The following is a 21856-nucleotide window of genomic DNA, read 5'->3' on the forward strand; positions in this document are numbered from 1 at the left end:
GCTCTTCCAATTGTGCTGCTATTCTCACTTAAGATGAAGGCTTACAGAACAAAATAGTTTCTCATTTAACAGTTACTACACATGTTACCCTATGACAATGGTTAACAATCTCACAACACATCAACAATATCCTTATTCAACCTTGGGTTCCCTATCACCAGCTTCCTTGTCCCCTTCTGCCTTCTGGCCCTTGTTATAACTTAATAGATTTTTAAAGTGTTTTTTTTGTTATTGTTGCTGTTTGTTTAAAAGAGATTGGCTGTAAGAGAATTCAAGAAAGTAAATTAGAAAAGCTTTTGGTTGTTAATTCTCTATCACATAAATCCTAGATGGTAGCTGCTGCTATTGTTGTTTTTATTTTGTACTATAAGAAGACAGGAGCCCTGGTGGTACAGTGGTTAAGAACTGTGGCTGCTAACCAAAAGGTCAGCAGTTTGAGTCCACTAGCCGCTCCTTGGAAACCATATGGGGCAGTTCTACTCTGTCTTATAGGGTCGCTATGAGTTGGAATCAACTCGATGGCAACGGGTTTGTTTTTTGGTTTTTGGTTTATTAGAAGAGAGTTTATTAGAAACTGTGGAAAAGTGTATAGTTTGAGAACATAATAAAAATCCCATCTTAGAGAAATTTAGATATATATCTATCCTTTACCCTCACATCCCCATCTCAGATTGGGATTTGCTGATCCCCGTTGAACTTTCATTATGTGAGTTAAGAATACTGCTTATAAATATTAAAGTTATAAGGAAAATACATGATAATCAGAGTATTGCTATTAGGCAATTATTTATAAATAGAATCTACATATTATTTTCTTCTGGGAAATTTACAGGTTCTGAAGTAATTGTTGGAGTAAATAAGTACCAGTTGGAAAAAGAAGAACCTGTGGAAGTTTTGGCAATTGATAATACTTCAGTGCGTAACAAGCAGATTGAAAAAATTAAGAAGGTATTGACAACTATCATTTCTGAGTGCTTTTTGTGTTCTGCACACTGGCTGAGCCCTTGCATTGTCCCATTTAATACATACAAACAGTGACATGAGGTGGATATTATTTCTGATCATTTTAAAGATAAGGAAACCTCAAGATAAGAAAGATTGAGAAACTTGCCTGGGATGAATAAATAATTGGACAGCTGGAACTCAAATCTAGGTTTATCGACACCGAAAACTCATGTTTTTAACCATGATATTTGCCTCCGTGAAACTTATATATTATTATAAAAGTCCACACCACAGTAACGATACCTTTCATAATTTACTGGTTAAGAACTAAGGCTTGCTTAGACAATTAATATAACTCAATCAAAGTTAAAAACAAAATAAAATTCAGAGTCAGTTTTTGAACCCAGGACTTCTCATTGTAATTTATTTCCCCTAGATCATGATTCCTGGTACTACTATGAAAGAATCACTTCCTGATTTCTTTTAATTGAAAATGTATTTGGTACTGCTTTGTTTTTGTTGTTGTTGTTAATTGCCATTGAGTGAATTGTAACTGATGGTGACGCATGTATGCAGAGTTGAACTGCTCCGTATGGTTTCCGAGGCCGTGACCTTCTGGGAGCATATTGCCAGGCCTGTCTTCTGAGTGGGTCGGTTCAAACCACTAGCCTTTTGGCTAGTCATTGAGCGCTTAACCATTTGCTCCACCTAAGGACCTCTGGTACTGCTTTATTAAGTTATAATGTATCATGAAGTTCATTTATTTTTTAATTGAAACTATTTTCTTTTTATTTCCGGTTTCTCACTGAGATGATCCAAAGTATATGAAATACTAAAATAGATAAAACATTAATTCTGATTGTTATAACCTACGTGTATCTATTACATTAAGCTACCTTGGTTTCCTAGTCTTTGTCTTTTGCAATTACTGCTATTTCCAAGGCAGGAAACTTGAAATTCTTAATACTTTACTCACTTTCTCTGTGATTGTTTAAGATATGACTTTTTTCTCAGTTCAAATGTTTAAGAATCTAATAGAGTTCTAATAGTTTAATTAGATTGAATGCATGACTATCGTCTTCAGTTTTTTTTTTCCATTAAAGTTAATAGCTAAGTGTTTACTGACATTGTTTCCTTTCACCTGCAATCTGATCAGGAGATAATGATTCCTGTATCACATTGTATCATTTTTCTTTTTAATGGCCCTTTATAGCCCTAGTGGTGGAGGGGTTAAGAGCTATGGCATGCTACAGCTGCTAGCTAAAAAAGGTCAGCAGTTTGAATCCACCAGCTGCTCCTTGGAAACCCTATGAGGCAGTTCTACTCTGTCCTGTAGGGTCGGTATGAGTCGGAATGGACTTGACAGCAATGGTTTGGTTTGGTGTTTTTATATAGACTGTAAGGAGCCCTGGTGGCACTGCTAACTGAGAGTGAAAGGTCAGCAGTTTGAAGTCATTGTTACATGCTATGTAACAATGATTGTTAGTTTTGATCATCTCTGAAAACCTTATGTATTTACTAGTCTCAGCTAATATAGATTCATAAATGGTAGAGCAGGAGCTCTGAGAATGGTAGTTTAGTAAGACAGGTTTAAAAAAAGTACATTTCCAGATACTTTTGATGCAGATAAGGAGCCTGTTGGTGCAGAGCTTAACTGCTTGGCTGCTAACCAAAAGGTTGGCAGTTCAAACCCACAAGCTGCTCCGTGGGAGAAAGATGCGGCAGTCTGCTTCCGTAAAGATTTACAGCCTTGGAAACCCAATGGGGCAGTTCTACTCTGTCCTGTAGGGTTGCTATGAGTTGGAATTGACTCAACGGAAGTGGGTTTTGGTTTATACACACTATAGGTCACTAGGTGGCGCAAATGATTGAGCACTTGACTACTAGCCGAAAGGTTGGTGGCTCTAACCCACCCAGAGGCACTTTGGAAGACAGGCCTGGTGATCTACTTCTGAAAGATCACAGTCTTGAAAACCATATGGAGCATTTCTACTCTGCACACATGAGGTCACCATGAGTCGGAATCGACTTGACAACAACAACATAAAGGCTGTAGCATTTTATTTTCAGCGATCAAATCGTATTTATTATACTTGTAACACCCTTCTTGTCTTTTATACTTCAGGTTCTTATTAACTCTTTAGTTTCACAAGTTTGAGGGGTTCTATTTACCATAATTGATGTTAAACCTTATTTTATGCAAGAGTGAGAAGTTCAGTAATGATAATATGGGAAAATAGTAATAGCTAACATTTATTGAACATTTACTACCTAGTGCACTCTAAGTACTTTTCTTGAATTGTTTTTGTGCATCATTTAATAGGTAGTTACTATTTTTATTCATATTTACAGATGAGGCAAGTGATAGTTGGAGAGGTTCAGTTAGTTGTTCAAGGTTATACCGTAAGTGAGAGAGATCAGATTTGAATGCAGAGTTCCTTGGCTCTAGGGGCAGCTTAGCAAATATGGAGGGTCTGATGCAACTTCCCTCATTTGTAACCTAAGATCAAAGTTCTTCCATTATAAAAATTAACTTTTACCGTAGCTAAAAATCAGCAGATGTTTTTGTAGTGAAAAGTATTTTGCTGTGGTATCTGGGCTCTTTTCTGTAGACTGAAGTTTATATTTTCTTATACTTCCTTTTGGCAAATGATAATAAAAATAATTTTACCTGTATTGTTAACATAGTTTTTTTTTTTTTCCCCCAAATTGAACCACCTCATCAGTAATTTCAGACCCCTGGTGGTGCAGTGGTTAAGAGCTCAGGCTGCTAACCAAAAGGTCAGCAGTTCGAATCCACCAGCTGCTCCTTGGAAACCCTATGGGGTCACTATGAGTCTGAATCAACTCAACAGTAGTAGATTTATCAGTAATTTCACTCTCATTTGTTTTTCTAACTTCTAGCTCAGTTAATTTTACCATGTGTTTCCTCTCCATGAATTTTAGTAATTGATTGTTCAGATGAGAGCAGTGGTGGTTCAGTGGTAGCATTCTTGCCTTCCATGTGGTGACCGTGTTCAATTCCCAGCCAATGCACTGCATGCACAGCCACCAACCATCTGTCACTGGCATCTTGTGTATTGCTATGATGCTGAACAGGTTTCAGTGGAGCTTCCAGACTAAAATGGACTAGAAAGAAAGGCTTGGCAATCTGTTACCAGAAAATCAGGCAGTGAAAACTCTATGGATCGCAATAGTCCGATCCCATGGTGCACAAGGTCGCCATGAATCAGGGGCCACTTGACAGCAGCTAACAACAGCAACAATGTTCAGATAATTATAACAGATCAACTAATCTAAGAATGACTAGTTTTTCAGTAAATCTGAAAAGGTGTGCTTTCCAAGTTTCTGCTCCAATGTCACCTTATATCCATAGCGATACTAGCATCCCAGTATCTCAGTTACTCCCTTATTTACTTTGCTTTATTAATTTTTGTTGTTGTTAAATTATATACTTAATTGTTTGTGGGTTTATTTTTCTCTCTCTCTCACGAATAAAATATAGGGACTACAAGGGCAGGGGCTTTGTTTTGCTTATTGCTATATCTCCACAACTAGAAGGATGGTGGCGTTAATAAGGGCTTAATTAATACTGGAGCCCTGGTGGTTCAGTGGTTAAGAGCTCAGCTGCTAACCAAAAGGTCAGCAGTTGGAACCACCGGCCACCCCTTGAAAACCCTGTGGGGCACTTCTACTCTGTCCTATAGGGTCACTATGAGTTGGAATCGACTTGATAGCAATGGGTTTGGTTTCGGTTTATGTTAGTTTAATTAGAAAACACTGATAAATGGTAACTACTGTTTGAGTTAAATAGCTTGGAATTCTGTATATTAAGGAATAATCCTATTTCTCAAAAAGTAATTGCTAAAATACATGTTAAGGTTTTAATTAAAGGCATATCAATGTTTTTCTGACTGTAAATATAAGTGGAATTTGCCAAAGTTCTTAATTCCTAGAACCATGACTCTCTATATTCTTGTTATTACTATTATTGTTGTCGTTAGATGCCATCGAGTTGTTTCCGACTCATAGTAACCCTGTATGCCATATGTATCACTACTGTTGTTGTTGTTGTTAGGTTCCCCCAAGCTGGTTCCAATTTGTAGTGACCCTATGTACAACAAGGTCCATCCTCACAATCCTTGCTGTGTTTGAGCCCACTGTTGCAGCCACTGTGTCAGTCCATCTCCTTGAAGGTCTTCCTCCTTTTCGCTGACCCTCTACTTTACCAAGCATGATGTCTTTCTCTGGGGACTGGTCCCTCCTGATAATACATCCAAAGTATGTGAGACGAAGACTTGCCATCCTCCCTTCAAAAGAGCATTCTTGTTGTACTTCTTCCAAGACAGATGTGTTCATTCTTTTGGCATTCCATGGTACGTTCAATTTTCTTCACCAACACCGTAATTCAAAGGCATCAATTCTTCAGTCTTCTTTATTCATTGTCCAGCTTTTGCATGCATACGAGGCGATTGAAAACACAATGGCCCAACAGATGCATGAGGAAATCACTAGCCATTAGAGAAATGCAAATTAAAACCACAATGAGATACCATCTCACACCGGCATTACTGGCACGAATCAGAAAAACTGGAAATAACAAATGTTGGAGAGGCTGCGGGGAGATCGGAACTCTTATGCACTGCTGATGGGAATGCAACATGATACAACCATTTTGGAAAATGATATGGCACTTCCTTAGAAAGCTAGAAATAGAAATACCGAACAATCCAGCAATCCCACTCCTAGGAATATATCGGTTCTTTTACTTCATCATTTCTTTCCTTTGCTTTAGCTATTCTATGTTCATAAGCAAGTTTCAAAGTGTCTTCTGACATCCATTTTGATCTTTCTTTCCTGTCTTTTTAATGACCTTTTGCTGTGTTACTGTATGATGTCCTTGATGTCATTGCACAACTTGGCTACTTGTCTGGTTTTCAGTAATTAGTGTTCAATGTATCAGATCTATTCTTGAGACAGTCTCAAAATTCAGGTGGGATATACTCAAGGTCATACTTCGGCTCTTGTGGGGTGGTTTTAATTTTCTTCAGCTTCAACTTTAGCTTGCATATGAGCAATTGATGGTCTGTTATGCAGTCTGCCTTGTTCTGACTGATGCTATTGAGCTTCTCCATTGTCTGTTTCCACAGATGTAGTTGATTTGATTCTTGTGTATTCCATCTGGTGAGGTCCACGTGTATAGTTGCCATTTATGATGTTAAAAAATGGTATTTGTAATGAAGAAGTCGTTGGTCTTGCAAAATTCTATGCCATCTCCAGCATTGTTTCTATCACCAGGGCCATATTTTCCAACTACTGATTTCTCCTTCGTTTCCAACTTTTGCGTTTCAGTCACCAGTAATTATCAATGCATCTTGATTGCATGTTTGATCAATTTCAGACTGCAGAAGTTGGTAAAAATCTTCAGTTTATCTTTGACATTAGTGGTTGAGCATAAATTCGAATAATAGTCGTATTAAATGGTCTTCCTTGTATATGTATGGATATTATCCTATCACTGACAGTGTTATACTTCAGGATAGATCTTGAAATGTTGTTTTTGATGATAAATGTGACACCGTTCCTCTTTAGTTTGTCATTCTTGGCATGATAGACCATATGATTGTCTGATTAAAAATGGCCAATACCAGTCCATTTCAGCTCTCTAATGCCTGGGATATCGATCTTTATACGTTCTGTTTCTTTCTTGATGACTTCCAATTTTCCTAGATTACTTTATACATTCCATGTTCTGATTATTACTGGATGTTTGCAGCTATTTCTTCTCATTTTTAGTTGTGCCACATCAGCAAATGAAGGTCCCAAAAGCTTGGCTCCATCCACATCATTAAAGTTGACTCTACTTTGAGGAGGTAGCTCTTCCCCTGTTGTCTTTTGAGTACCTTCCAACCTGAGGGGCTCATCTTCTGGCACTGTATCAGACAATGTTCTGCTGCTATTTGTAATTTTTCACTGGCCAATTTTTTCAGAAGTAGACTGCCAGGTCCTTCTTCCTATTCTGTCTTAGTCTGGAAGTTCCACTGAAACCTGGCCACCATGGGTAACCCTGATAGTATTTGAAATACCTGTGGCATAGCTTCCAGCATCACAGCATCACGCAAGCCACCACAGTACAACAAACTGACAGTCAAGTGGTGGCTGTATTAGTGTTACTTTTATAAAATTAAAACTTATGAATTCCTGTTTGCTCAAGGCATGCATTTTCTTATTTAATCTTTATAAAGACCATATTATTTTTTTCATCAATCCCATGTGACAGATGAGGAAATTGAAATGGAGAGATGTTAAATAATTTTCTTAAGGCCATTTGGCTAGCAAATGTCGGAGCTGGAAGTATAACTCACATCTGACTTCTGTGCCTATGCTCTGAATTCCATACTAGTGTGTTTCTAACATTTTTGCAGGAGATGGATTTTATGTACATGCCCACATCCACACATGAATGTGCATGCATGTGCACGCACATAGAACTGAAATAAACATTCCACAAAACTGTGTTTACCCAAACTATGTGCAGGGTGCTTGGATATTTTCTCTTTTATTTCAGTCTTTAAAAATTCCCGATTGCAGTCCACTAAATCTATATCCCAGTGCACGAATGTATTATGACGTGCAATTCAAAATGTACTATATTGCTTCCCCTCAGCCTGGAAGTTAAGACCACAAAAAATGTAGACAATTTATAAGAAAAAGAAAAATAGGCACTTTCATGGTAATTTGGAGTTTGTATTTTCCTTACCCTTACTGTAAATTTACTGTCCCAACTCTTCTTACAGATACTGTATAATTTTAGTAAATTCCTGATCAATATCATATTTTAGACTGTGGTGGTGGAACTTGTGAAAAACAAAATTGGATTTAAGTAACTTTTTTTAGGTAAGTTAGCAGAGCAAAGATATACGGGAAAAGTTTTTGGTCATGCTTTTCGTTGTCTTTGTCTGTCTCGTGGGATTATCTTTAAAAACAAAGAACAGCAAATAGCCACTCATATTGTTACCAATACAGTCACGCATTGCTCTACATGCATGATAAGATCTGTGAAATAGAACGTTATGTGGTGTGGATGTTGTGCAAATACCACATTATGGATGAAGATCCTTCAGGCATTCGCTTCCAGAATAAGGAGGTTTCATCCATGTTAAAAATTTGCTGGGGCAAATAACCTCCCTTTACAGTTAGTTTATCTAAGGTGTCAATAAATTCTTCTGCTGCCTCCGCATCAGCACTCACACACTCACCATTCACTTTCACGTTACGCAGGAAAAAACATCGTTTGAAGCACTGTGAACCACCCAGAGCTAGCACTAAACTTCATATCATAGTCCGGTCCTGCTTTTTCTGTAAGCGTCTTGAATAAGCTTCGTGCCTCAGCAGTGATGTCACTGTGCTGAGAGAGGGATTTACTTTTGCATTTGGTTTTCATTCTATATCATTAGCAATTTCTCAATATCTGATATGGGGCCCTCTTGCATTTTCGTTAGCCTCATAGCTTTCAGTGGAGCCAAACTAGCTTGGAGAACTTTTTCTTTGTTTCTCAGGCTCATCATGATTGTCAAATGCAACATGCCTAAATCTGCTACGTCCCATTCTCCTATCAGGATTTCTGAACTCTGTTATAACCTTATGGGACCACAGACGTATGTGTGGTTGGATGTTGCCCGTGACTGTATATTGTTAGTTTTGGGAGACTATTAAAATATAACTAAAATATTCCTCAAATTCTAATCTGTTGTTTTTCTTCCTAGTCGCTATTAATATTTAGTGTCTTTGAAATACTTCTTTTAAAAGATCCACTTGTTTTCAATATCTTGCTACATTAGAAAATGCTAAGTAACACGTACTACTTGGGAGGGTCAGCACTGTTATTTCTTATTGACCTACTTATTTCTGATTTGTCTAGGTTGCACAGTAACCTGAAATGTTTAACCTTAAATGTTTCTTCAATGAGTGAATGAATTGAATGACTCTCAGATCTTGGTTATATATTATTCTCTTCATTTTTTTTCCCCCTCTTCTTATTAGGTTTAGGATTATGGAACAATTTCTGTATGATGTGTATCAAGGTCTGTTTTCCTGATCTCTTTTTTATTCCCTATTCCCTTTCTTTCACCTTTGCATAGATCAAATCCAGCAGGGATCAAGCTCTGGCTGACCAGTGTCTTGCTGCACTAACTGACTGTGCTGCCAGTGGAGATGGAAATATCCTGGCTCTTGCGGTGGATGCAGCCCGTGCAAGGTAAGGATATGTAAGTTTGGAGATTTCCAGATTCTAAAAGTTGGCCAGTTTAACTTCTCAGAGTATACTTTAAAAGGTTGATCCTGTACATCCCATGAGCCCAAAAGAAAACAATGGAAACCAAAGTAAATTTAATTCTTGTTTTTTTAAACTATCTGTGTATTTAACAAATTCATGTATTTTGAGTGGAGTATACTAATATTTGTGTATTTCACTGTGGCTCGGAACATTTGAAGCTATTGTAAAAATCTATTTCACTGATTTTTCAAGTTAAAATTTGATGTACTACAAATATATCATTGGACTTATACCTACCACCTTTATATTTCCCTGATTAAAATGTCCTCAGTGAGGGCTTTATCTAATAGTTGATAGGAAAAAGTTGGTGTCATTCCTTTGCTTTTGAGTTATTATTAATAGTGAAGCAACCAGAAGAGCAACCGACCTCCCCATGCCCTGTTCAATCCTTCTCTCTTCACTGTTAGAGCCATGTATTGTTGTTTATATATATATATATATATATATTATTGTACTTTAGAGGAAGGTTTACAGAACAAATAGTTTCTCATTAAACAGTCAGTACACACATATTGTTTTATAACATTGGTTAACAACCCCATGACATGTCAACACTCTCCCTTCTCGACCTGGGAGGACCCTTTTTCTTTTTTTTTTGGTGAAAATATACATAGCCTAAGTTACACCATTTCAAAGTTTCTACATGTACAATTCAGTGACATTGATTACATTCTTCCAGTTGTGCTGCTATTCTCACTATCCTTTTCCAAATTATTCTATCACCATTGTCTTCAACTCACTGCCCTATGACAATGGTTAACAACCCCATGACATGTCAACACTGTCCCTTCTCAACCTTGGGTTCCCTGTCACCAGCTTTCTTGTCCCCTCCTGCCTACTAGTCCTTGTCCCTGGACTGCTGTGCCTCATTAGTCCCGTTTTGTTTCATGAGTCTGTCCAATCCCCGGCTGAACAGTGAACTTCGAGAGTGACTTCACCACTGAGCTAAAAGGGTGTCTGGGGGCCATACTCTTGGGGTTTCTCCAGTCTGTCAGGCTGGTAAATCTGGTCTTTTTTTGTGAGTTAGAATTTTGTTCTACATCCTTTGCCATGTACTGTATATAGATAATAAATGCTTATAAAGTTGTAGAAGAAGAACATATTCAACAAAGTCCTTAATTTATTTTTGAATGCGTGTAGTCCAATGAATTGTGACAAAAATAAAAGTAAAATATTCACTTTAACGTACTTCTTATTCGGACTTTGCAAAAGTCCCTGGTGTCTTACTTCCTGTTCACATCTTGACCTACTGCGCTTGGTTTTCTACTTCATCACAATGGTCTTACTAAGTTCACTTAGGTAATAAAATGTATCCAATTTTATTGAGTATTAAGGTGAATCAATATTTTTATCTCAAAATAGTGATTTTAACAGAACCTCCATTTAATATTTCAGATGTACAGTTGGAGAAATCACAGATGCCATGAAAAAGGTATTTGGTGAACATAGAGCTAATGATCGGATGGTGAGTGGAGCATATCGCCAGGAATTTGGAGAAAGTAAAGAGATAACATTTGCTATCAAGAGGTAATATGTGAGATTCCCTAAACCAGGATGTCATCTTTTCTGTTAACACAATCCCTATGAATCTCCTGGGGACTTGATTTTCTCACATACCCCTGGAAGATACTTGAATTAACTTTCCTGTTGGTGTATAGTTTTACTAAAGCAATATTTGGAACTTTAACCATAGTCTTCTTTAGAATTTTCTCATTTCAAATAGTTGTTTGTTTAATCTAACTAACATTGGTACTGCTTCATACCCACTAGGTACTTAGATGTTAATCTGCTTACTCTGGTAGGTTTTAATATTTTGAGTTAATTTATACTGTTCAATTGCTTAAATAACTGTAAAATTTTAATTTTCCTATTTGGAAATAAATACTTCATTGTACACATTGAATCAATCTTTACTGAACTGACAATAAATAACCCTGCCACAACATGACTTGCAAATATAAATTAATGTGATCATGTTTCTCAAATGTAAAAAGTGGCTTCTGGGTGACTGGCTTTCTCAACCTTGGTAGTAAACATCTCACTGAAAATTTATGTCAGTACTGTGTACTAGATAAATATCAAAACAGCCAAAGTTAAAGTTATCAAAAAGGAACATATTTTTTTTTGTCTTTTACCTAAAATAAATATAGTGCTTTTTCATGTTGGGTTTGATTTTTTTTTTTAAAGTAAGTAAGAATTTTGATTAAACATCATTATAAAATGATATTGTAGTCAGCTTAGAGGAGTCCACACTTGTGAAGTGTAGGTGAGACCTGAGCAATCCAGAATAGCTAGGGAGCCACATATGTATAAATGACTCTGTAAGGCATTTTTAAATTTACATTTAAATATTTGTGCATACTGCATTCTGGAGACTGGCTCAAGAAGGTGGAAAATTATCATTTTCTCATCTTGTGTCACTGTGATATCGTCAGTATTTTGGGTTTATACGCTTTGCCACCTTTCAACTTTTCCTTTAAGGGGGAATTGATAAACATGTTCAGGCTTTAATGGAACTCTCAATGTAAAATTGGGATGTTAGCAAAATACATGTAAACACATCAGGTATTTTCAAATAAACTAGACAGATTCGATGTGGACAAATTACAGTTTTTATATCCTACCTCTGGTCAGTTAAGATTTAATGGTTGTGTTTTAAAATGTTCTTAGAGTTGACAACTTCATGGAACGTGAAGGTCGCAGACCTCGTCTTCTTGTGGCAAAAATGGGACAAGACGGCCATGACAGAGGAGCAAAAGTTATTGCTACAGGATTTGCTGATCTTGGTTTTGATGTGGACATTGGTCCTCTTTTTCAGGTACTAAAAATTGTTGAGGGGAATTTCAAAAAGTATGCCATAAGTCACACTAGAATTATATGTAGCTTACACTGAAAAAATAGTAAAATAAAGATATATATAGATAATAAATGCTTATAAAGTTGTAGAAGAAGAACATATTCAACAAAGTCCTTAATTTATTTTTGAATGCATGTAGTCCAATGAATTGTGACAAAAATAAAAGTAAAATATTCACTTTAATGTACTTCTTATTCGGACTTTGCAAAAGTAAATGTCAGTGCAGAACTAAATAGTTTATTAGGCTTTTGAAACTGTGAAGATTATTTTCAAAAACCTTATTTTACTACTTATTGTGATTTGACTTATATTTTATGGGGAAGATAGCCTACATGGGGGAAAGATAACCTACATGAGGTTAGTGGAAATTGTTTTGAGAGGGAAATCAAACCTTAGAGTAAACTCAGTTCATAAGTAGATTTTTCCTTTTTTTAACTCTTTAGTAGTATTTTCTTTAATCACAGAATATTAGATTTAGACGGGAAAATAATTTGTTGAGACTTAACAATTTTGAGAAGTACCACAGAAATGGTACTTAAAGCTATGAAAATGGATGTCATTTGCCATGAAGGACGTATACAATGAGGTGAAAAGAAATCCTGAATATTTTAGCGAAATAGGAGGAGGCAGCAAAGAAGTGACAGGAAATAGAGTAGTGTGATTACAAACTAAAACTGCAACATTTCAAGGAGAAGGAAATAGCATTATTACATACTACAGATAGGTCTTCTAAGATGAGGACTAAACAATATTCATTGCCTTTCACCAGTAAGGAAGTAAACTTTCCTAAAGAGGCCTAGTCTTTGTAGAATATCCTGTAAGATTTCCCTCTTTTGACTGAATTTTTTTAAGTATAGACTCCAGAGAGTCTATAGGAAATTGTTACTATCAAGAATTAGGCTGAACTTCCGGAGATATGTCCTTGATAAGTTGCTTGTAACTACACAAACGTTTTTAGAGTCTTATTTATACATATAAGCACTCAGTAAGTGTTTGTTGATAATGAAGACAATGAATGCCAGTATTTTAAAAGAAATTATGATGAAGAGAGATAATATATGTTACTCATATTACTTTTTTATTTTGAAGATTCTTTTGGGGAACTATTTATTGGTATAACTTTAATCTAATTGATGAATTTTAGTGCTAGAAGTGGAGTCCTTGGGTGGTGTACATGGTTAACTCTCGGCTGCTAACCAAAGGGTTGGAGGTTCAAGTCCACCCATAGTCACCTCAGAAGAAGGGCCTGGCAAACTATTTCTGAAAAATCAGCCATTAAAAATCCTGTGGAGCACAGTTCTACTCTGGCACACATGGGGTTGCCATGAGTCAGGGTTGACTTTAAGGCAACTCATTAGTGCTAGCCCTGGTGGCGCAGTGGTTAAGAACTATAGCTCCTAACCAAAAAGTCAGCAGTTCAAATCTACCAGCTGCTTCTTGGAAACCCTATGGGGTAGTTCTACTCTGTCCCATTGGGTCACTGTGAGCTGGGATTGACTTGATGGCGGTGGGTTTGGTTATTTTGGTTTTGGTTAGTACCACAAGCAAATACAGCATTGCGTACTTATCATATCAATAGTATAAATGTTATTTACATTGTTTAGACTCCCCGCGAAGTGGCACAGCAGGCTGTGGATGCAGACGTGCATGCTGTGGGTGTGAGCACACTAGCTGCTGGTCATAAAACCCTAGTTCCTGAGCTCATTAAAGAACTTAGCTCCCTTGGACGGCCAGATATTCTTGTTATGTGTGGAGGAGTAATACCACCACAGGTATTTTTCTGGTTCTATGATACGACTCCTTACTAATCATAGCTTATATGTAGTACCTTATTTTACTGTACACTTTTACTGAACTTGTAGATTTAGAACTAAATTATTTCCTGGTGATTTTACTAAGTGAATTCTACAAAGTCCAAAAGTGGACAGTGTCATTATTTTCTAGTTAAGCTATATTGAAATTTATTATGTATAATTTAATTTAACAGTTTACAAAGCTTCTATGAGAGAACTACCTCTTTACAAACCAGCAACCTATGATAAATAAGCTGTCTTCCTTCTTCATAGTCAATAAACAGTGATAGAGAAGGAACAGGTTAAAAATACTAAAAACAATGGCAATAGAACAATGGTAAATACACAGTGAATATATCAAACCCTAACAGGAGACTCCTTATCCTGGCAGTGGATTCCTTTAGCTAGCCAATTGGAGTATTTACTTCTACTGTTTTAGAGGCATCACCTTGTCCATTTCCCTCATGTTCCCATCCCAAAATAGCACCCCACTTCAGAGCTGTATCAGTTACGTGATTCTATAAAACCTCTTTATTATTTAAGCTGCTTTGATTGGGATATACTTTTCTTGAATCTAAAAAATCATAAATGGAATCACCTTGTCCTGATAATTATGAGCTGAATGGGGAAGAGGTGGATACTTGAGCAAAAATTTGAGTCCTTTTAGGAAAGGAGAAATGGATGCTAGGTAAATAATCAATGATGTCAATTAATTTATTAAAGGGGGGGGATTCATTTCACATATTTGCTTTCCAAAAAGTTAAAATAATTAGTTAAGATATAAATAGTGTGTGTTTTCAATCTAATTTTGAATTATTTCAAGTTTTCCTTTTTAATAAGAATGGAAAATACTGAGCTAGAAGAATCATATATGAGGCTCCACAAGGTAAGTGATGCATAGATGCTACAGAAGCCCCACCAGGAATCTGTCTGTCAAATGTGACCTTGTTTCCAGGGTCTACAATTTTTTCTCTGCTACAACTCAGAATATAGAATAGTGAGTTTATCCACTACTAATGAAATGAGAAAATACATATGCATAAGGTTGTACAATTGGTAATAATGCAGGGTTAGAGAACAAATACATACTATTTGTCTTCTTTTTAACAACATAGTACTTATGTGATATAGTCAACACAAAACTGCTTTTGTTCACACACTTGTCTATATTATCATATAGTTTACTATTTGGAAAAGTAAAGGGCTATTATTCTTTATTTCTGTCTCTCTATGGAATACTACTATGTATATTGCAGTCTTAGAGGCTATAATCCCTATGCTCTTAGGCATGATATTAAAATTTAAGAACCAAAATAATTAGGTAGCATAAAACATTTGAATTAAAATATGAGTTGAGAAAAAATGTAGGCTTATTATGTAAGTGAGCTGACATTTTCAAGAAAGACATTTCAAACAAGTTGTATTGCCCTCGGGATGTTTGAATTACTCAGAATACCTACAGGTGTTTTGTCATACGTTTTCCCCATGAGTTTAAAAGACTGTAATGACCATTTTCTATAATGACACGCTTGTGCATTAATGGTTATCCTTTAAAAGCAGTTAAGCAGTTAACACCTATGTATTTTTCTCGATATTTGTTTTCACTGAATTGAAAATCACTTAGTTTTCAAATTAAAAGGAACTGATAAATGGTGGTTAATCAAACAGATATAACCCTGCCATTGGGGAACTTATAGTTTGTGCCATGCAATTAAATAAATATGGTCTATCCTTACCAGTTTCTCTTACCACAGTCATGGTCTTCTAACCCTCTTTAACAGCAGTAGCCTAGAGATATTTTAGGAAAATTTAGCAGGCTCATACTGCCTACTTTCATCATGAAGCAGACAGTGTGATATTTCCAAACCTAACTCAATGAAGGACATTTTAAAATAATAACTTTTTTTTTTATTGTTGTAAAAATATAGTTGACACAACTTTTGCCAATTCAAATTTTTCGCATATATAATTGAGTGACATCAATTGTATTGATCAGGTTGTGCAACCGTCACCAATATCCATTGCCAAGTTTTCCATCACCATAAACAGAAACTCAACACTTCCTAAACAATGATTCTCCCTTTCCCCTGCCCTCCTGTCCTTGGTAACCACTATTAAACTCTGATCTCTATCCATTTGCCTATTCTAGGTGTTTCATATATATTAGTGAGATCATAGAATATTTGTCCTTTTGTGATTGACTTCACTTAGCATAATGTTTTCAAGGTTCATCCATATTCTAGCATATATTGGGATTTCATTTCTCTTTATAGCTGCGTAATATTCCATTGGATGTATATACCATTGCTTATCCATTCATCTGTTGATGAACATTTAGGTTGTTTCCACTTTTTGGCTATCGTGAATAGTGCTGTAATGAAGACTGGTGTACATGTCTCTGTATGTGTTAACTGCTTTCATGTCTCTTGAGTATATACCTAAGAGTGGAATTGCTGGGTCGTATTGTAGCTTTATGTTTACCTTTTTGAGGAACTGCAAACTGTTTTCCACAGGAGCTGTACGATTTTACATCCTACCAGCAGTGGATGAGGGTTCTGATTTCTCCGCATCTTTGCCAACATTTGTTATTTTCCGTTTTTAAAATCTAAAACCATAAACTATTAGAAGAAGACATAGGGGTAATGCCTGTTTTTCTTTCAAACCTTGACCATGTTTAAGATAAACTGACAAACAGCAACAACAACAAAAGAAAATGAAAAGAAATGAGCTAATCTTTATTTGTAGGAAATCTAATTCCATCAGGAGGCCAAATTTAAAGTATCACCATTCACTATCAGCAGACAAAGTATCTAGGAGGAAGTAAGTAGCCTTGTAAACTCAGAGCTATAATATGATAATAAATTTAACACAAGTAATGACAAGTACTGAAAATTCAGGTTAGAGAAGATTATGGTTTAGGGCCCAGAAGTTCTCAGTCGGGGAACCATAACAGCGCTCCACGAACAACACCCTGGAGTATTTGGAGAATTGGCAAGATGTATTTTGCTTCTTAAAATGATTTAGAGTAGGAGAGTGGTGCTACTAGTTATTAGATGCAGTCTCAGAAAAACGATTTTTCAGCCCTGAATGTATACCAGTTGAGAAAGTTTTGAGCATTGAGGACAGAGAAGAAAGGACAAGGCTTATTGTTCTTTTGTTTTATTTCCTTGAAATTAGAAATATTGTGTCTTCTATTAATTAAACAATTCTTTCAACAGGATTATGAATTTCTGTATGAAGTTGGTGTTTCCAATGTATTTGGTCCTGGAACTCGAATTCCAAAGGCTGCTATTCAAGTGCTTGATGATATTGAGAAGTGTTTGGAAAAGAAGCAGCAATCTATGTAACGTTCTGGTTTTATTTTTGTGTTTTTTAATTTTTATTCAAATATTCTTTCCTTTCTGATCAATGAAGAGGGAACAGCCATGTCTTCAATTTAATTCAACACCTGTTGTGTACTTTTCTTGAAAGCTTTACAATAAAATACCTTACTTTTAAGCATGTTGTCATGCTGTAAGTATGTATATACAATTTCACTTTTAAAATTTAAAAAGTCATTAAAAATCCTCTGTAATACATATTCAGTACTTTATCAAAAACTCTAGACAGATATTATTTTTTAGAATTGTGATATGTATTAGAAATATTTATTATACATCCATTTACTTTCTATTTTAAGAATTAAACTTTACTTAAGAAAATCTAACTAGTTCCATCTTCAGTATTACCTAGACTTGAGCACTAGAAAATAAAATCTATATATGAATGAAATAACAGCCATCTAGGAAAAAATAGTGGTAGAGTATTTATTAGGGAAGATAAATTTGTGGTTGTGCTCCAAAGCCAAATGCTACCTGGATCACCTAGATGAGAGTATTAAATCAGATCCAGAAGGTTGGAATACAGGGGGAAGGCAGAATGTTTTTGGATCTGACTTTACTTTCTTCCTGAGCAGGTACATGCTATGCTTGATTCAAGACTAGGGGAGTAGATATTTATGAACATTCTCTTAAATGAAAGTACTTAGATTGTTAGTATTGCTTTGTCCAGAATGGTAATGTATACTGTGATTGTAGAAGGGTTATAATATAGCAAGAATTGAACTCTGTAGATCCAGAAACATGCTGCCTTGCATAGACAGAGTGACGAGTAGTTGTATGCTTCTGTCAGGGACTTTGAGGACCAAGGGAAGTTACAGTAATATCTAAAGTCCTGGATAGCCACCTGGACCGTAAGTTTTTGCATTTTTTTTCTATTAATTATTTTTCTGGGAACTTAATCTAGCCTGTAGTGGGAGTAGATGGTCTTTCTCCCAAATCTGCTTTTAGGCATAAACATTGTAATCTATAATGAAGATTATATTTATAAATGTTTATGAAATTTTGTAAAATGTATTTCCTTTTGTAGAAAGAGGCAAGTAACATGAAAACCAAATATAATACATTATTGTATATAATTATATGTTAATTGAGGAATTTCTTCACACAGTGCTGAATGAAGTACAGGGTAATGAAATAGTTGGAGTAAATACTCACTCAGTTTGGGCAAAACTTTGTGTAGTTGTACCACCAACTTGATACACATTTAAGGTACTTTTTTTTTTTTAGTTTTTAGGGATTGCTCATCTTGAACATTTCTTGACCTAACCTGGGATCAGCCATTTTCCAAGTAGCCCTAATTTTTTTTTTTTTTAATAGAAATGGTATTTAGAGACCATAACTTATACAGTAATAATACTTATTGCTTCTGAGTTGCCATAGCTTCTAGGCCTTTTCAGTGGATGGAGCTAGAAAATACCTTTAAAACAATCAGAATTTAAGATTGCAAGCTTTTTGCTTAACCTCTTTGGTGTTATATTTAGCATATTTCTCTTATGCTGAAAATCTTGTTCACAAAGACATTAATATAATTAGTGATTTGCTTTATACCACATTATACCAATATTATAAGTAATATTAGTGAACACACTTTAAAATGTCTGTGTAGTTCTTTCTCTCTTTATAAATATCTTATTAGGAATATGTAGTCAAAATACTGCATATTTTAAGACTTGTGAAATTTCTCAGTGTGATTATACCATCAACTTGATAAACAGGTTCATGTGTTTCAACTTATTTTCAATTATTTAGGTATTCCTTTTTTTTTCTTTTAATTTGATTTTGCTTTTTTAATTGCATAAGGCATTTAATTGGTTTGGAGTCAAAACTTCGTAAGTTACATTTAGAAAAGTCATGCTTCCATTCTTTGCTGCCCCACTTTGCTCCCTCCTTTCACGTAGCTAAACATTTTTTTATTATTTTTTTTTGGTTTATTATTTTATTCTTTTTCAAAATATGAATATAACATTTCCCCCTTTGTTAGGGAAAAAAAAGGTATACTATAAACAGTATACTGTACTCTACTTTTTTCACATAGTAATGTATGTTGAAGATCACACCATACCAGAATATAAAGATCATCCTCATTCCTTGCATTTTACCGGTATGTATATATTTTATTTTACCAGTCTCCTCCTGAGACCGAACATTTGAATTGTTTCATCATGATCTTTTTTAAAAAATCTATTTTTATATATTATTCCATCCTTTTTTGTGCACTGGATACTTTTCTGCCTTTTAAGGAATCTCATCCTCCTGGATACCACTCCCCAACCTGCCATGTGTCTTCATGGATTGTACATTTTCTTTCTTTCCAAACCCTTAAATCTAGAAATGTGCTTAGGTGTCTCTAATCTCATAAAAGTATACATTCAAATCCACCCAAATTCTCTATCCCTAATGTACACCACAGCTCCATTTTTTTCAACACGTGGTTTATATACTTTGCCCTCACTAATCTACTGAAGCAGTATGAGGAGACATGCAGTTGTCTAAACTGGGAAATGGAAAATCTTGGTTCTAGAACTGACTGTCACTAGCTCTAGGACCATTACAAAAAAAAAATCACAACTAAATTTGAAAATTGTTAAATACAAGTTACCAAAAACATCCAGTCTTTTCATCACTCTTACGTGAGGATAAATGAGTTTTTGTGGAAATGCTTTGAAAATTTACTGATTACTGTTTACATGTTAACGTTACCCTTATGATTACTACTTCTTGCTGGGCAAATAAATGATTATTTCTTATTTTGACCTGCAATGCTTTGACCCAATCAATTATTTCATCTCTGTTTTGGAACACCTTGGCTTCCCGGAGACTGAGCTTACTAGGTTTATATTCCAAAATTGGAATAGATTTATACCTAGGTCTCATGTTTAATCAAAATACATTATTAATCTATCTTTTATGTATGCTCTGGATTCTCTCTGGCTCACTTAGGATTTTTCACCCATCTGATATAAAACTGAATTTTCTCTATATTTAAAGCATTTTTTATCTATATTTTGAATAGACCCCTAAATAATTTAATAAATAATTATTAGTGATACTTCTCTACAATGTACTTCAGAAAAAGACTTTTTTAAAGATTATTACTTAGAGCTATTGTGGGTAAAGAATTTAACTTTACCCAAATTAATTTGGTCTTTGTCCTTAGTTCCTGAGAGATAACTGTAAACATTTGGAATTTCCTGAGTAGACAGGGTGCCTTTATTATCTATAGGTCTTCAGAACAGACCTGATAGATTTTGCTAATGATGTGAATGAGGTGGGGGCTGGCCAGGCTAGAAAGACCACCTTTTGATATCAGTCAGCCTCAGGGGAAGTGGACTGATTCTATCAATCATGGCTGCATAATGATACTCCAGTAAAGGCTCTGCATACAGAAGCACCATGGGCTTCCTGGTTGGTGAAAGATATGGATGCAAGTGGGAGGTTAGAGTTTCCCTTTTTGGGACATGGAAGCTCTGTGTTGGGAACCCTCCCAGCCCTTGCCCTATGTGTCTCTTCATTTGTATCCTTTTTGCTGTAATAAAACTGTAATTATAAGTATAGTGTTTTCTGTGAGTTTTTTGAGTCATTCTAGTGAATTATCAAACCCAAGGGAGTAATGGAAGTCAGCAGGACAGAAGTGAGGGGGGCTAGGAACCCTTGAACTTACTGCTGGTATCCTGAAGGGATAGTGGGAAAACCCTGAATTTGTAGCCATCAGGTCAGAAGTGAGGGTGTTGTGTGGACTCCCAATCTTGCAGCTGGCATCTGAAGTCTTGGGCCTACTAGGCAGTCTAGAGAACTGTGGCCTCTAGTTTGTGAGCTCTGGCCTAGCTCTGGGTAGTTAGAGTCAGAGGAAAAAGTGGTGCATAGGCAGCTGGTGTCAGATCCAGCAGCAAATGGGGGATGAGGAGCTGCATAGGGAATAAGACTAAAACAATATTGGGAGGAGAAGGGAGGAAAAGATGAGGTAGCTGGGTAAGTGAGGTAATCCTCATTTGACATAGGCATAAATCAGTAGACAATAACTAATGTTGATAAAGGGTAGAGGGAGGCAGTATAAGCATGGAGGGAATTACAGGAAGAACTAAAGTCAGCTCATGGTGACTGTCAATAGTTTTTATCAACGCTGACACCATTTACATATCATAATCATAGTAATTTTTCCCAAGATTTGTCTAATGAATTCTAAAATTTGAAAACAAATATATAGTATTCATATTATTATGACTATATAAATATAATTGAAAGCAGAACCAAGTATGTGCTAGAGTTACAGCCGATGCCACCCAAAAATAAGGTTCATAGGAGTAACATTTAAATAGATACACTTTTTCCACATAAACCAGAGACTTCATCAGCCTGAGACCAGAAGAATTAGATGGTACCTGGCTACCACCAATGACCACCCTGACAGGGAACACAACAGAGAGTCCCTGATGAAGCAGGAGAAAGGAGGAGTGCAGAACTCAAATTCTAGTAAGAAGACCAGACTTAATGGTCTGACTGAGACTGGAGGAACCCCAAAAAGCATGGCCCCTGGATTCTCTATCAG

At 35.8% G+C, this 21856-nt stretch overlaps 1 protein-coding gene across 2 annotated transcripts in view; it reads left to right on the forward strand.

Moving 5' to 3' along the window:
- The window catches only part of MMUT (methylmalonyl-CoA mutase), a 33666-nt gene extending 15953 nt beyond the window's left edge, over positions 1 to 17713 (forward strand). For both annotated transcript variants that reach the window (XM_023725582.1, XM_004390824.2), the window contains 6 exons: positions 833 to 948; positions 9087 to 9202; positions 10676 to 10807; positions 11951 to 12098; positions 13742 to 13909; positions 17149 to 17713. In XM_023725582.1, the coding sequence (XP_023581350.1) occupies positions 833 to 948; positions 9087 to 9202; positions 10676 to 10807; positions 11951 to 12098; positions 13742 to 13909; positions 17149 to 17277 (809 nt within the window). In that variant the 3' untranslated portion in view covers positions 17278 to 17713. The remainder of the gene's footprint in view (positions 1 to 832; positions 949 to 9086; positions 9203 to 10675; positions 10808 to 11950; positions 12099 to 13741; positions 13910 to 17148) is intronic.
- Positions 17714 to 21856: the final 4143 nt, after the last annotated feature.

The sequence above is a fragment of the Trichechus manatus genome, unplaced genomic scaffold (genome assembly GCF_000243295.1).
Source record: "Trichechus manatus latirostris isolate Lorelei unplaced genomic scaffold, TriManLat1.0 scaffold00331, whole genome shotgun sequence".
Classification (NCBI taxonomy): Eukaryota; Metazoa; Chordata; class Mammalia; order Sirenia; family Trichechidae; genus Trichechus; species Trichechus manatus.